Raw genomic sequence first — 15,710 nt, 5'->3', positions numbered from 1 at the left:
GTCCACACCACACACTTTAACCCAACATTATAGTGTGGATGTTCTAGCACGTCAATGTAGGTCAGGCAGTGATACGCCCACATTTCCAAACAACTGCCACGCCTACTGGTTAGCCACCGCTTTTGGAGGACACTGTTTTACCTAGCCTAGCATGTATATCTACAGCCACACATGCCTCAAACAGATTATCTTACTTACCCTGTAAGCATCTGTTCTTAGCATGTAGTGCTGTAGATTCACATGCGCTTACCCTCCTCCCCGGACACCTGTGGCCATTGCATTCCCTTTTTCTTTCTCAGATGCATGGACATCTCTTTACTGATTCTTGCTAACACTCCATTCTCACCCGCCTGCGGGAAAACAATCTAACAAAGGAGCATTATCATCGAGAGGAGGAGTCACTTTACTTCCTGACTCGAAAGACTTCCTCGAAGAAAAATAACTTGCACACATCCGAACCCATACTAAATTGTAGAAGTATGCCAAACATGTGAATGAATCTACAGTACTACATGCCAAGAACAGAAGCTTACAGGTAAGTAACACAATCCTTTAGCCCGAGCCACCAAATAATAATAATCAGAATTAGGGGCCACTAGGTCTCCATGCACATAAGGTTGGGTCAGAGTATCCCATTGCACCCAAGCTTTTTTAAGGCATTTTAAAAAGGCCATTGACATTAGCCTGGGTATATTCTTGAATCAATAAATAGAGGAGTTTGGGCAAAAATATAATTTTTAAAACTGTTATGCGCCCTGCTTAGGATAAAGGGAGGCAGCCCCAACGTTCAGACTGTTTTCAGATGCTTTTCCAGTGCCGTATAGTAATTCTCAGGAATTACCAGTTCTGAATTCCAGTGTACTATAACTCCAAATATCTGCCTGGCTGTTTGCAACATAAAAAAGGGAAATTCAGTGGCTGACTGGGTGATGTTGGGATAAAAGGGGATTAATACAGATGCTCCAGTTTATTTCTAGCTTTCAAAATGAACAATCTCCCGCAGCAGGGGGAAGAGATTATAGAACGGGTGCTTGACATACAGAACAATTAATTTTCTTACAGTGACACCAAGTAACTCCTACCCGCTATCCATGGGCTGTGATGCGAGTGTCTGTCTTTCAAAATACGAATTCATTGTTTGGTGATTAGTTCAAATAGAAGTGGTTATAAAGACGAGTGCCCCTTTGTTACTGAAAAGGGCAACGAGACACTATCATTTTCATGCAACCTAGCAGTAGGCTTCATGTACAGCAATTTGATCCACCCCAGAAAGTCTTCATGAAGTCTCATACTGTAGTGAATTCTCCAATACTACACAAAGTTTCAAGGCCTAATTGTAGTACAACCTGGCATGGTAAGCCTCAGGATAACTCCACATACCAGCAGCTCACTTCTCCAACTGTCCCTCCTCGAATCACCTTACCAGGATTCCAGCACTTACATTGTACATTACATCACAATAGATGGCAGCCTTGATGCGTGTTAGAAACCCCATACATGCAGAGGTACCAAAAACACATACAACCAAGAACTCTGAACATATGTTATGTTATACGAAATAGAGCACAGCTAATCACCTGTGAGGCTATCCAGAAGTTTTGTGGGGCAGGCCTGAGGTGGGAGAAGGAGATCATGCCTGTTTCACCTGGAAGATCCATATCTTGAGGTTCCTTCGGAAGTCCATGAGGGAGGGGGAGGTACTGAGGTTGATCTCTGTGCTTATGGAGAGGTTGGTGTCCAGGATGATCCCATGGTTCTTGGCATGGTCTGCAGGGGGGTGTGGGGGCCAAGTTAGGAGGGCCCGGTGGATGTTGCTGAAGATTAGGACTTTGGTTTTGTCTGTGTTGAGCTGCAAGCAGTTGTTTTTCTACCATGCAGTTGGTGAAGTTTGCTTTGGCGGTGCTAGTTGAGTCGGTAAGTGAGAGGATAAGCTGGGTCATCGCTATAGGATACTATGTTGATGCCGCGGGTTTTGACGATCTCCGTGTCATGTAGACGTTAAAAAGTGAAGGGCTGAGCAGCAATCCTGGAAGGACTCCGAGCGAGATGGGTCTGCTGAGGGTGTTCGGGTCTGCTGTTGGTTTCTTTAATAGGATGTTGACTTATGAATTTTTCCAGCAAGACAGGAAGGTGGTTATGGAGGTGCTGGTGATAGCTCAACCTTCAAATCCACCATCACCGCACACCACCTTCTTCTCAAACCCACTAAGACAACGGTCTTCCAAGACAGAATAAATGCCTACGCCCACAACAACAAAGAACTCTTTATTCAAATTTAATTCTCAAACAGTTGGTGACTGACACACATGAATTGACATGCAAGTACAAATAAGGCCTTTTTGTTCAGGAGCAGTTTCCCATCAGAGGAATGGATTTGTTACTGATAGGAACTAAGTATAATGTGAGCCCTAATGAAGCTCCTGTGAGAGTGAAACACATTCGCTCATTCTTTTGAAAGTTAAACATGAATAAAGAAGAATAATTTGTTTACATTATGCATCTTGAAGACTCTTCGGTGGACTCCAAATCTTAAATGAATTGTTTTGTGATTTGAACCATTTCAATTGATACTCTTATATTTTTTGCTGTGCTTCAAATAAGAGTGTTTCGAGATTCAAATTACTCATATCATTGCCTCTCTATTTTTGACAAATATATTGGTGTATGCATGCATCTCTGAAGTACAAATTAAGTAAGTGCCCTAAGAAAAATTGCATACTCAGTCAAACCAAGTCTTAATCAAGTTTGTACCCGGTTGCTATATACACATATCAAAGTTTATAGTAAACAGAAGGACGCACAAGTTACAAATTATAGTGAAAAAATGACAAGTGATTGAAGAACAGCCAACTGTTCGAGGTGGCCAACTGTTAGTATAGTGTAGAGGAATTTTATCTGATGTTTGGTACTTTTGTCCTTACCTGTTCAGCAGGGTACGCAATACATTAGGCATTTCAGGATCGTTTTTGTATCTTATGATTGTGCCTGTTTTTTGTATGCAGGTTTTTTTTGTAACTGGACCTTGAACTTTGTCAAATTATAGTAAAAACAAATTATTCAACTTCTGTTTGTCAAAATCATTGGGCCTCCTTTTTTACTAATCATGTATATGCTTATCGGTGATTGGTTAGGTGGCAACACACTGCATGAACTATTTTACACAAAGTAGATTTTTTTAAGGAGAAACAGCTAGAAGAAGCAAAACACTCAATAGTATGTTTATTGTCTTTGCATTGTATGCTACCATCACCCACTAAGACTCTAAATGCATGTACACATTATACAGCTTGTAAGTTTATCTGGGCTTTAGAATTCTGCTAACATACATTGTTTATCCCCCAAATTTACCTGTTAGTTATAGTTTTGTGAGCAGTGCTTATGATAGCCATTAACTTTTTAAATCTGTCATTTGTTTTTTCTTCATGAAATGTCCATGTTTGTCTCCTAGAAAATGAAGATGCGACAAATCAAGCAAAACCCTCTCAAACTCAAGGTGAGTTTTCTAATATTGAATGGCCTATTATTTCATGCTTCATTATTTTCCATGAATGGTAGTACAGTGCTATGTGCATATCTAAAGAAAGCATTTACATTACACTGTCAACTTTTCAATAGGACTTTGCATCTACCGGTTTTACACATTTTGTGACTGGGGGAAATGCTGTGATATATAAGGGCCTTAGTCAAGCAGATCTGTTAATCAGTGGAAGTGATGTCAAAAATTGCTGAGGTCAGTGAATGTAGATGATTATTTTTAGATTTCAGACAGCAGAAAGCAATTGAAGCAAAGATGTAGACTTTAGTTGCAGAGTCTTCACTTGTTAGAGGGGAGTTTGGGAAAGATCTACATGAGAGGTAATAGAAGTGTGAGGTCTTTACGTTGTGGGGAGGGGTTAAATTAGATACTGTAGAAACAATTTTCTTTCTTGTCATAGGCTCTTTTACTACTTTAGGACACATTATTACAATGACCTCTTTTGCTATGTCACAGATTATGGAATGCTACTTTATGAAGGACATTATGAGATTACATGGGTTACCTTCTCTAATTATCACTCATTGGGGTTTCTTGCTTACATCATGATTATGGGCAGCTTTATTACAGTTTCTTGGAATCACTGGTTACAAATATGGCAGCTACTATCTATGGATTGATAAACAGATAGGGTAAATTAGGCCATTAAACTGTTTGAGTTTGATGGTTACTCATAGCAGAATTTGTTTGCAAGTTTACTTGACACTTCTCTAAAGCCTTTTTTTTCTTTTCACATACTGCTTGCATCCTTGTATGTCATCTATAATTTTGCCCAAAGCAACTGTCTTCTCTGCTATAGTTTTGGTCTATTCCTTACAAGTAATACTTAAGAATGTCATAAGACTCTTACTGCTGCCATCCATCAATAGAAGATATAACTCATGTTCATCGTCAGCAATCTCCGCTTTCCAAAGTGAATGCTTCAGCTTGGCTATCTACTGTTTTTTTAAACTCCCTTGTTTCCATTTTAAATGTGTCCATTGTTTTGGGCCTTTCCTGGTTTTTAAGGTGATCATCCAAGTACCTTGCAATTGAACTTTCCCGTTCATTGAAAAATTCATCCTGTATTCCATGTCTCCCTTGCAAAATCTTAACCTACTGTCCCACTCCAATCCTCTCCTCACAATCTGGTTCTTGGAGAGTCCCCTGTGCATGAAGTCAAGGGGCCGTTTTGTAGTATTTAACTAATTGGGTGGCTATGGGCCCACAGAAAGCTTCTGGGAACCAACATTTTTTGTAAATCCCACACAACTAGTATGTGCCTTACATCTCTTTTTTCCTTACAAGTCCTATGGTCATGTTAGAGGCTAGCTACTGTCAAGTCCTGACTTGTGGGGGTCAGCATATTACACTGCTATGTTGAGAATTTACCTTTTACATTGTAGAGGATTGTGGCATATGCTCCACCAGGCGTTCCTCAGAAGATGCCAGATTCTTGGTAATTTTAGCAGAAGGGCTGGGGCTTAGTGGGTCGCTAGCTGAGGACTGTCTTCATCCAGAAAGGCGGCAGTGTAATTCCGGTACATTTCTACACTTGCACATGCCCCCTGAAGAAAGTACTTCCTGTTCACAGGTGGCAAACTTGCTATAAAGCAGCATCTTTTCCTTGCTCCTGGAAACAGAGTTGTTATGGTTCTTTGGTTCTGTTTTAGTGCACAACCACCTTGGTCCCTCATGTGCACCTTTATTTTATCTGGCCTTAGTCCTAGTTAGTGCAGAAGGGCTGGAGGAAGAATATGAGGATTAATACAGAAAGTCCAATGTAGGGCCTCACGTTTGGGAGGAATGCACAGGAAAAGGACAGAGTTAACTAATCTAGAATACAATCATCAATAAGCTAATAGGCCCTTGTCTGAAAACAACCTAGAGAGAATAAATGAAGCAATCAAACAGAATGCAGATAGGAAGGTGTACAAGATGGCTATCCACCCAGACTAAATATTGTTAGACCTGGCATCTTTTGGCATGGTTTCTCCTGTCTTTTTGCTTCTGACAGTGCTCTATGTCTAAAATGTAATGGGATTTGGTTTCTCCATGATTGGCATAGTTGATTTACTAATACGTCCCTAGTATAGTGGCTTACATGTGCCCAGGGACTGTAAATCAAATGCTACTAGTGTGCCTACAACACTGATTATTCCTCCCACATGAGTGGCCCTTCCAACCTGTCTCAGGCCTCCCACTCCAGAGCGTGTGTGTGCAGGCCCTGCATGCACATGGCATTTAAAAATGCCATGTTGGCCTGGCAAGTTCACCTACTCACCAGGCCAAAACCTTCCCTTTTATTACATATAGGTAGCCTCATAGGTATGCCCCATGTAGCCCCATGGCCAGGGTGCAGTGTATTTAAATGGTAGGACATGTACTTTGGAGTTTAAAAATGTTTCACTATAGCAAAGGCCTATCTTTTCCATAGGTTAGCAGTGGAGCTGACTTTTAACCCATTACAAGTATAGCTTCCAATTGGGAGCGTATAGAAAATTGGAGTTTGGTGTCTTTGGACTCTCATTTAAAAAAAATCTCAAACATTAATGAAAAAGTACTGTGTGTAAAATACGATATGTGGCCAAGATATGAGAATCATTGAACCAGTATATGTTTCTCCTTTCTTTTAAAATGTCACCAACTCTCGCTCTTTTCATTCACTTCTTTAATTCTTGAGCACTTCTCCCTTTTGCACGTTCTTATGAGCATCCTCTTGATGTACCAAAAGTGTCAAAAATTGTTTCGACTTTCAAAATGTTTATTGAAATTTGAGAGAATAAAAAAAGTTGTTTATTCTCCAGCAGATCAATCTGGGTTGTTGCATTTTCAATTTAAATGTTCTGCATTGAATACTGTGAGCAAATGAGGGAAAGCTCAAAATAAGGAACTCACGACTTTTAGAAAGTTGACATTTGTTTACTTTAACCATTCTGTGCCTCTGCTTGTCCCTAGAATACACATCTGGGTCAGGGTGACAGCTGGGCTTAGTGCATTCCCTCTAGACAGTCACACAAATGGATCTGAGGTTTTCCCTGCATATCCTGATAGCTCATCACGAGGCTTTTGGGTCTTCCTGAGCTAGAGTGGAGGGAGGAGTTGGCACCTGCACCTGAATAGGGCTGTGCCTGGCCCCAAACAAAGAACTGCATATCTTCTCGGTAGTGTGTCTGAAGCTGAGGCCAGGAAGAGCAGGGTCTGTGCCCTACAACGACTTTTCTTTGAAGTCTCCTTACTTCAAAGGCCAAAACCGGTATTAATACTGGACCTCTGACACCATATACTTGGAACACTTCTGGACCAAGGACATTGTGCCAGGAAGAAGTTTTGTTGTGCTGCCAGGAGGTACTGCCACTTTGCTGTTTGCTTTGCTGTGTTGGCCTGCTGCCGCTTGCCTGGGAGTGAGAGGACTGGAATTGACTCGCTACATCCTACATCTAAACGTTCTACAAGTGCTTGTTTGGGCTTGCCTCCTGTTACTGAAGTCTCAGGGACACTAATAACTTTACCTGCATCTTGCTACCTGCACCTGGGATCCTCTGCTCTGAATCCTGCTCTGCCAAGTGGTGCAAATCCAGACTGGGCCCTTGTAAGTGAATATTGGTACTGCAACGAAGACATTGATGCATCAACTCCAAAGCTTCATTTTGGAACCGGTGCATCCCTGCAAAATTGCCACACTGCCGCTGCCTGCACCAAAGTCGTGGTCCCCGCTCGCTGAGTGCACAACATATCGATCTCCACTTACAACGCAGCCTTGACTTGGCTTCAGCGCCTCAGAAGAACTGCAGCTGGGTGAGTCTCAGACCCCACATCACTGACGACCGTGGTGCACCATCCCGACTCTGATGCCGTCCTGGCCCTGTGTGGCTTCCAACCTACGCATCGCCCTCAGTCCAGTGGTTCGACATCGACGCCGTGGAACCTTCTCACAGTGTCATGACCGACTCATCTTTGACGCTGCACCGCCTTCAGAAACTGAGGCCTTGCAGTAACAACCGACGCATCACCTCTTTTGCAAACAGCATCTTCCCGAGCGCCAAAGCCTCGACAACCTTGCATCGCCTCCAGGAACCAATGCATCACCTGCTTCCGTGATGCCTCACCTCCACCGTGAACCGCATCGTCTACGATTTCTGACGCATCCAAGGTACTGTGAGCAGGTCTGCATGACTCCTGTATCTGGCCCGTGCTCCATATGCGGTCAGACTGGAATTTTGGATTTGGCCTGCTTAGGCGCGACCAGATAGCCCCAGTTGGAGCTATTGATTTCTGAGCACTGCATTGTGATTTAATCTTGAATAATTCATATCTTGGCTTGTGTATGTTGGATTTTTGTAATTAGGATCTTGTTTAACTCAGATAAATATTAGCGAGTGTTCTAAACTAGTGTGGAGTACTTTTTGTGGTGTTTTCATTGTGTTACTGTGTGTGTTTGTGTGCACAAATACTTTGCCTCTTTAGTTTAGCCTGCCAGCTATGTGGCAAGCTACCAGAGGGTGAGCACAGGTATACATCTGCCAACTGGAGACCTCATTTCTAATATTGGTGTTAAGCGGTGAGGATAGGACTTGCATTTGTACATTACATACAGTGATTGGTTCACACTTCTTCCATATCTCAAATCACTACACATCAACATACATTTTTTTTCTTTTTCCTCTTTTGCAACCTTTTGAGTTTTTGCAACAGCCATGTCTCATTTTGGAGAGCCATCAGCTGTACTTGCATACTGGAGTTTGAGCTGGAGAAGTTGGAAACCTACACTATGACCCAGCTCAAAGGGTTCTGCAGGGAACTCACATTTTCTTTTAAATGTCTCACTAATAAGGAGGAGCTACAAAAGGCACTGAGGGCCTGGTTAGCAGCTTGTGATGCAGCTGTGCACTCAGAAGATGGGAATGATGTTGTGGAGGAGTAGGAACCAAGTTTGCATCTGGAATGGCAGCAAGAAAGGAAGCTGCAGCTGGAGCTGGCAAAACTCAGTGTGGATGTGGAAAAGCTGAAATTGGTAATGGAGGAGAAGAAAATGATTTTAGCTCCAGAGTTGAGCTTGAAAGAGCTGGATTTGAAACCAAGAGGGCTGAGTCCAGCACAGATAGTGGCCGCATTTCTTCAGTACACTCAGAGGGAAAGGTACACATACCCAAAAGTCTCATGCCTGATTATGGAGATAGAGATTACCTAGATTAGTGGTTTCAGCCCTATGAGATAGCTTTGCAAATGCACAGGATCCCTGAGAGATTTTGGGGGGCAGGTTTGTGGAAGCTTTTCTCAGTAGAGCAGAGGGACACATTACTGGTTGTAGGGGAAGAGGGCAAGACAAGGTACCCTGCCATGGAGGAGGCCCTGATTAGGAGTGTGGTCTGACCACAGATAATTGCAGACAGACGTTTAGGGAAACTTTGAAACTTGGGCAGAGTGTGTTGGTTCTCTTTGCAGACCACTGGATGGTTGGGTGAAGGGCAGTGAGGTACAGACTATCAGGGACTGTACAGTTTGATTACACAAGAGCACATGTTTAGTCTTTGTTTTCAAGAGCTGTGCCAGCACTTTATTGACAGTAGGCTTTCTGAATCTAGGAAGCTTGCTAAGGAGGCGGTCCAGGGTCCATAAGACGTTGTATGTGAGAGACTCAGCCAAGGGTCAGCAGGGTCCCGAACAACAGAAGGAGGGTGGGGGTGAGTAAGAAAGGAAGGAGTTTTCTAAAGGGCCCTAAACTATTTGCCAGGTTAACGATTCCTAACTCCCTGTTGAGAAAAAGAAGTGGTTCCCTCCAGGAAAGGGGCCCCTAAAGTGGTTTGACTCAAGCAGGGCACTTCGAGGGGGTCCCACGTGTCCCAAGCGTGCACAGCCCCCACTGGTGGGCAGTCACTGGAGATGGCAAGTGTAGTGCTTGGGGAAGAGTTGATTTCAGTTGGTGGTGAGAGACCAGCTGAGATGACCCTAGTGTCCCTTGGTGACAGCAAGATGGTCCAGATAACCTTCATACCTGACAACACTAGGAAGTACAGGCAGTTGGTGAGCATCAGTGAAAAGAGGGTGGAGGCTCTGAGATACACCGAAGCCAGCATGACAGCCGTCCAGTGTCATCTGGTGTCTTCAGAGCAGGCAGGCCTTAATGTGGTCCACCAAGTAGTTGCTGTAGACAACAGTGAGCTCCAATGTTTGGTGCCTCCAGATCCCTTTGAATGTGGGGGGGAGGGTAGCTGTGAGTCCATCCATGCCTGTGGATTGTCTGCTGATCAACAACCTGCAGCATACCGCCTGGAAGGAGGTGGAGTTCAGGTTACACTTTGAGGTGTTGGAATTGCCTGAGTGGGTGTACCTTTCCTCACGGTCCATGGCAGCTCGAGAGGGTTATCAGAAGGACCTGGATTCTGAAATATTGGCTGTGATTGTAAAAAAGAGAAGAAAGGCAAGGTGCGCTGGACACCCACTCCTAAAATTCCCATGGTCCAGGAGGCGGCTGAACCCGAAGGAGACGCCCGGGAACCTACAGGGGGATATGTGGCCGAACTGGGAAGCCTGCCTGAGCTGTCCCAGTGATAGCAGGGCAGAGATCCCTCTAGGGAGGAGTTTTGCACAGCACACAAAGAGTGCCCTACTCTTGTGGGCCTTAGGCCCAGGCAGCTGGTGATGCTCTAGAACTCACCTGATCTATTGTGAGAATGATCTACTGTATAGCGAGCCTGGGGCAGCCCATGTGCTGGTGGTACCCCAATGCTTTGAAGCCTTCCTTCTGCGTCTGGCTCATGATGTACTTGTGGCAGGTCATTTGGGGTAGGACAAGACCTTTCACATGCTTGTCACCCACTTTCACTGGCCCCAAATGAGGAAAAACTCAAATGCATTCTCTAGGCGAGTGGCAAGACAGGGGAAAGATGTAAGGCACACCTGCACTATTTCTTGCAGTGAGCAGCACCCCTTTTGGGCTGGTGGGTATTGACATTGTAGGGCCCCTGGATCCCAAGACAGCCATGGACGACAGGTTTTCCTTGGTCTTGGTGGACCATGCCACCTGGTACCCGGAAGCTATCCCTCTGAGGACAGTGACTTCACCTGCAGTGGCGAGAGCACTGATGGGGACCTTTACCCGCATGGGTTTCACAAAGGAAGTGGTATCTGATTGTGGTACCAACTTCATACCCTTGTACTTGAAGGCTGTGTGAAAGGCATATAGTAATCTACAAATTCTCCACCCCTTACCAACCCCAAACCAATGGGTTGGTTGAAAGGTTTAACCGTACTCTCAAAGGCAAGATTATGGGTCTCTCTGAACCCATGAAGCCTAAGTGTGTTATCCTCGTGCCATGTCTTTTATTCGCATACTGGGAGGTACCACAGAAGGGGTTTGGCTTCAGCCCTTTTAAACTGCTGTACAGGCACCCTGTGAGAGGACCTCTTTTTGGTGAAAGAATGATGGGAGCAAGCTCCGAGGAAGCCATCCCTGGATATGTTCAGTTACATAATGGCCTTCCGCAACCAGACAGCCCGCTTCCGTAAACTTTCCCAGAAAAATCTGGTGCTCAGCCAGGAGGACATGAAATGCTGGTCTGACCAGAATACCACTCTGCTTGCTTTTCAGCCTGGTCAAAAGCTGTGGGTGATGGCACCCATAGAGCCCTCTGTTCTGCAAGACCTGTGGTCTGGCCCATTTGAGGTGAAGATGTGCAATAGCGGTGTCACCTCCCTGGTGAAATTGCAGACTCCTAGGAACTCTTTAAATACCTTACATGTCAACTGCCTCAAGCCCCATATCGAAAGGTATGAGTTAACCATGCTCTTGGTCACAGATTTTGGGATGGATGGGGGAAGTGAACCTCTCCCGACCTCCTGTTGTCTAAAGAGCAGGATGTTTCAGTAGAGAGTGTAAGCCTCTCCCCTACTTTGACTTTAAAGACAGTTTGCCACTCTGTTCTCACTCATCCAGGAAAGACCCATTGGTGCACCCATGACATTGACGCTTGATATAGCCTTCCTGTTAAGCATAAACCTTACAGGTTGCCTGACAGATAGGGCCAGCATCAAAGAGGAAGTCTCTAAGATGCTGGAGTTAGGGGTTATTGAGCCCTCAAACAGTTCCTGGTCCAGCCCAGGGATTTTGGTCTCCAAGGCTGCTCCACTCGTTGTCACACCTGAACTCCATTTCTTCGTAGGCTACTGTTGGCTCCATGCGTTCACTCAGATTGATGCACATGCCATCCCCAGAGCTGATGAGCTCATTGATTGGCTTTGAGCTGCCAAGTTCCTCAGTATGTTTGATTTAACATCTGGGTACTGGCCCCAGGGTCCACGGAGCCCCAGCTGGCTACCCGCTGCAGGATCCAGCATTACTCCTATCCGGCAGGGGCAGCAGTTATTTTTTTCTTTCTGTCTTTTCTTGTGCTTTCTGTCAGGCTGGAGCAATGTCTGCAGGAGCACGGGCAAGTAAATAGGAGCTTGCTCCCACTCAGTGGGAGCATTATTAAAGCTCCAGCCAAGTGAGAGCAGCTATGCATTTCCTGTCCGTTCTCTTGCAGGCAAGGGAGTCATGGCTGCTTCCACCCAGTGGTAGTTTTGAAGATGCTCCTGCATTGTGGGAGCAGACACATGTTTCCTTGTGTGTCCTTATTCTGGGCTCCCCAAGACACAGTAATTGAGCCGGCCCGGGGGTATGGCATTCCAGGGGCCTTAACGTGCTCAGTGATGGGGGGACACACAGCCCTCCTCACTTTAACATTCCGTTCTGCCCGGAGGATAGGGTTCCGGGGGTCTCCGGGGCCTATTAAGGCTCGGTAGCCGTACTCCCGTGTCTCCTTATTTTGAACAACAGCACCACCCCAAGTCTCAGAAAGTAGAACTACACACCCCACTCACTAAAAATAATCTTCCGCTGCCTCACCCTGGGGGGGGGGGGGGGGGAGGGGATGTGTGTTTTAATAATTAAAATTATTTATTATAGTGTTAATATAATTTTTCATTTCCTGCAGAATGGTTTCTGCTACGGCGCCTAAGGTGTCATGGTAATCCACCCTGCCCCTTATATCTTTTTTGTTTCTTCTTTTAGGACTCCTGACTGTGCCCTGACTTCTAACATGGCTTTCACCACATCCTTGTTAATGTGGTGGCAGCCAATCAGATCTCAGCATGAGAACTGTCTGGTTCGTGGAGCCTCCTCAGCGTGATCTATACAAAGTTTTCTGAGCCTTAACTGCTCAAAATCTACTTAACGGATTTACACCAAATCACAATAAGCAATCTTTCTGGACCAAGAGCTAGCTTTCTGTCAAATTTGGTCTAAATCCGTTAAGGTGTTCGGGCTGTAGGTGTGTCTAAAATTCCTATGGTAAACTAAATGTTGAAAACGTGGTTTGGACGATCCCCCCCCCTTTTTTTCTCAGCCACTGGTTAACGGATAACCCTGTAACTTTTCAGGAAGGAGCTGAGGTGGAAGAACATTTTCTTGGTAATTTCCATGAAAATTTGTTCAACGGTGCCAAAGTTATTAGCAAACCAAAAATGTTTATCCTATGGAAATGTGTTCCTAGCCATAACCACCAAGTGACAACATACCATTTCAAACGCACAAAACCACTGAAATTCGCCAGTTATAGTTATCTCAAGTAAGTATATCTTGTGCCATAAAGTAACTATAACTCGCACCCCCACCATGCCGACCATTGGCAGTGCGCAGAGTGGGGTTTACCAAAGGGCTTGGCTCATTGACCTGCACCCTACCCCTTGTGAGAAGCCAACCACGCACAGCCTTCTGGCATGCCCAGCGTGGGGTTGGTCTCACAGGCGCTGGTCACACAGGCTTAATGATTTTTTCAAAGAGTCCCAACTCTAAAATATTAAAAGTGAGCCTATTGGCTTTATCAAGGGTTGAACATAGCAATACATATAAACCAGATGCCCAGGTACCCACCCAGGACACCACACAAAAAGCTATGTTGGGGTTGAGGAGAGCCCTAGGGTCCCCTTTGGCTGCCTGCATGCACCCATCCTGGGTGCATCAGGAGCTGACATTGCTTTTGCCTAGCAGAAGGAGCTGTTTTTGCATGCATACTTGGCAGATGCATTCAGAGTTTCACACGTGTCACATTTGTAAAGCTCTTGCGGGGTGGGAGCAAGCAGGTGTTTCCTGGCTGCGCTCTCGCAGGCAGGGAAACTACTGTGTCTCTGGGTGGGCTCTCCTTGAAACTGTGGGTGAGCTGGCCCCAGGGGATGAGGACCCTGGGGTCTTTTCATGCTTAAATAGCAGGGCCACACAACCCATTCCTAAATATTTAGTTGTGCCGCCCCCAGGCCCCAAGCCACCCCATAGGGAATTTATTTTGGTAGCACCGGAGTCCGCACTTTAAAAAAAAAATGTTGCAGCAGATTCTCAGCTCCTTGGCCAATACGCAGCAAAATGTTTATCTTTTTTCTAATCGTTTTTACAGTACTCTAGACTGAGTATAGAGTCCTAAGATGGTTGCCACCACATTGTTTTTGATGTGGAGGCAGCCAATCAGATCTCCTCTGGAGAACAGTCTGCTCCATAGATTTTCAGTGGAATGAAATATGAAAAAATGTGAGCCTTAATTACTCAAAAACTCATAAATGGATCTAGACCAAATCACAAAAAGCACCTTTTCCAGACCAACATCTAGCTTTCTGGCAAATGTGGTGTAATTCCAGTTCAGCTGCTTTTGTGGTATCACTGCGTCATCGTAAAACGTTCCAAGAAGGAGTTGAGGTGGATTAGACATGTTATTGGAAAGTTTTGTGAAGATTTGTGAAACGGCGCCAAAATTATAAGGGAAAAAAAGCTTTTTTTTATGGAGACCTGATCCTAACTATAACTACCCAGTGGAGACTGCACAGTGTTTCATAAATCCTTTGGTACTGCACCATCGATACAATTCAATTCCAATGCTTTATTCGATTATTAAAAACAATCACAAAAGCGTACAGTAAAAAACACAATACAAACATTACAGTGAAAAAACAATAACTCAGCGATAAAGCATTTCAAAATATTAAAACACCAGACTTTTCCTATGCAGAATGGCTTTAAGTAACAAGCATTTGCAATGCAATAGGTCTCGTATTTGCGAGATTTTGAGAGCTACTGGCATTCTAAATGACAATGCCTTCAATTTATGTGTTTTGACAACCTGCAAGCGGTGCATAAAACACGCCCTTTCTACCTGTAGTCCTTGTTGACTTAACCCCTTCCCCTTCTTTCTGTGCTGTACCTGCTCTGTGTGTGAGGGAAGCTTGCACTGCTGCTGCCTGTGCTGTACCTGCTCTGTGTGTGAGGGAAGCTTGCACTGCTGCCGCCTGTGCTGTACCTGTTCTGTGTGTGAGGGAAGCTTGCACTGCTGCCGCCTGTGGTGTACCTGCTATGTGTGTGAGGGAAGCTTGCACTGCTGCCGCCTGTGCTGTACCTGCTCTGTGTGTGGGGGAAGCTTGCACTGCTGCTGCCTGTGCTGTCCCTGCTCTGTGTGTGAGGAAGCTTGCACTGCTGCCGCCTGTGCTGTACCTGTTCCGTGTGTGAGGGAAGCTTGCACTGCTGCCGCCTGTGCTGTACTTGCTCTGAGTGTGAGGGAAGCTTGCACTGCTGCCGCCTGTGCTCTACCTGCTCTGTGTGTGTGGGAAGCTTGCACTGCTGCCGCCTGTGCTCTACCTGTTCCGTGTGTGAGGGAAGCTTGCACTGCTGCCGCCTGTGCTGTACTTGCTCTGAGTGTGAGGGAAGCTTGCACTGCTGCCGCCTGTGCTCTACCTACTCTGTGTGTGAGGGAAGCTTGCACTGCTGCTGTCCCTGCTCTGTGTGTGAGGAAGCTTGCACTGCTGCCGCCTGTTCTGTACCTGTTCCATGTGTGAGGGAAGCTTGCACTGCTGCCGCCTGTGCTGTACCTGCTCTGTGTGTGAGGGAAGCTTGCACTGCTGCTGCCGGTGCTGTACCTGTTCTGTGTGTGAGGGAAGTTTGCACTGCTACTGCCTGTGCTGTACCTTTTCTGTGTGTGAGGGAAGCTTGCACTGCTGCTGCCTGTGCTGTACCTGCTCCGTGTGTGAGGGAAGCTTGCACTGCTGCTGCCTGTGCTGTACCTGCTCCGTGTGTGAGGGAAGCTTGCACTGCTGCTGTCGGTGCTGTACCTGTTCCATGTGTAAGGGAAGCTTGCACTGCTGCTGCCTGTGCTGTACCTGCTCCGTGTGTGAGGGA

General features: G+C 45.5%; 1 protein-coding gene across 5 annotated transcripts in view; it reads left to right on the top strand.

The window, feature by feature from the left end:
- The window catches only part of PROSER1 (proline and serine rich 1), a 209,071-nt gene that overhangs the window by 135,392 nt on the left and 57,969 nt on the right, over positions 1-15,710 (top strand). For all 5 annotated transcript variants that reach the window (XM_078657239.1, XM_078657238.1, XM_078657236.1 and 2 more), the window contains one exon: positions 3,449-3,493. In XM_078657239.1, coding sequence (XP_078513365.1) covers positions 3,449-3,493 — 45 coding nt within the window. The remainder of the gene's footprint in view (positions 1-3,448; positions 3,494-15,710) is intronic.

Source organism: Lissotriton helveticus, chromosome 8 (assembly GCF_964261635.1).
Source record: "Lissotriton helveticus chromosome 8, aLisHel1.1, whole genome shotgun sequence".
In the NCBI taxonomy this organism is placed as follows: Eukaryota; Metazoa; Chordata; class Amphibia; order Caudata; family Salamandridae; genus Lissotriton; species Lissotriton helveticus.
Note: the sequence above shows the minus strand (reverse complement) of the source record. Positions and strands in the feature narration are given on the sequence as shown.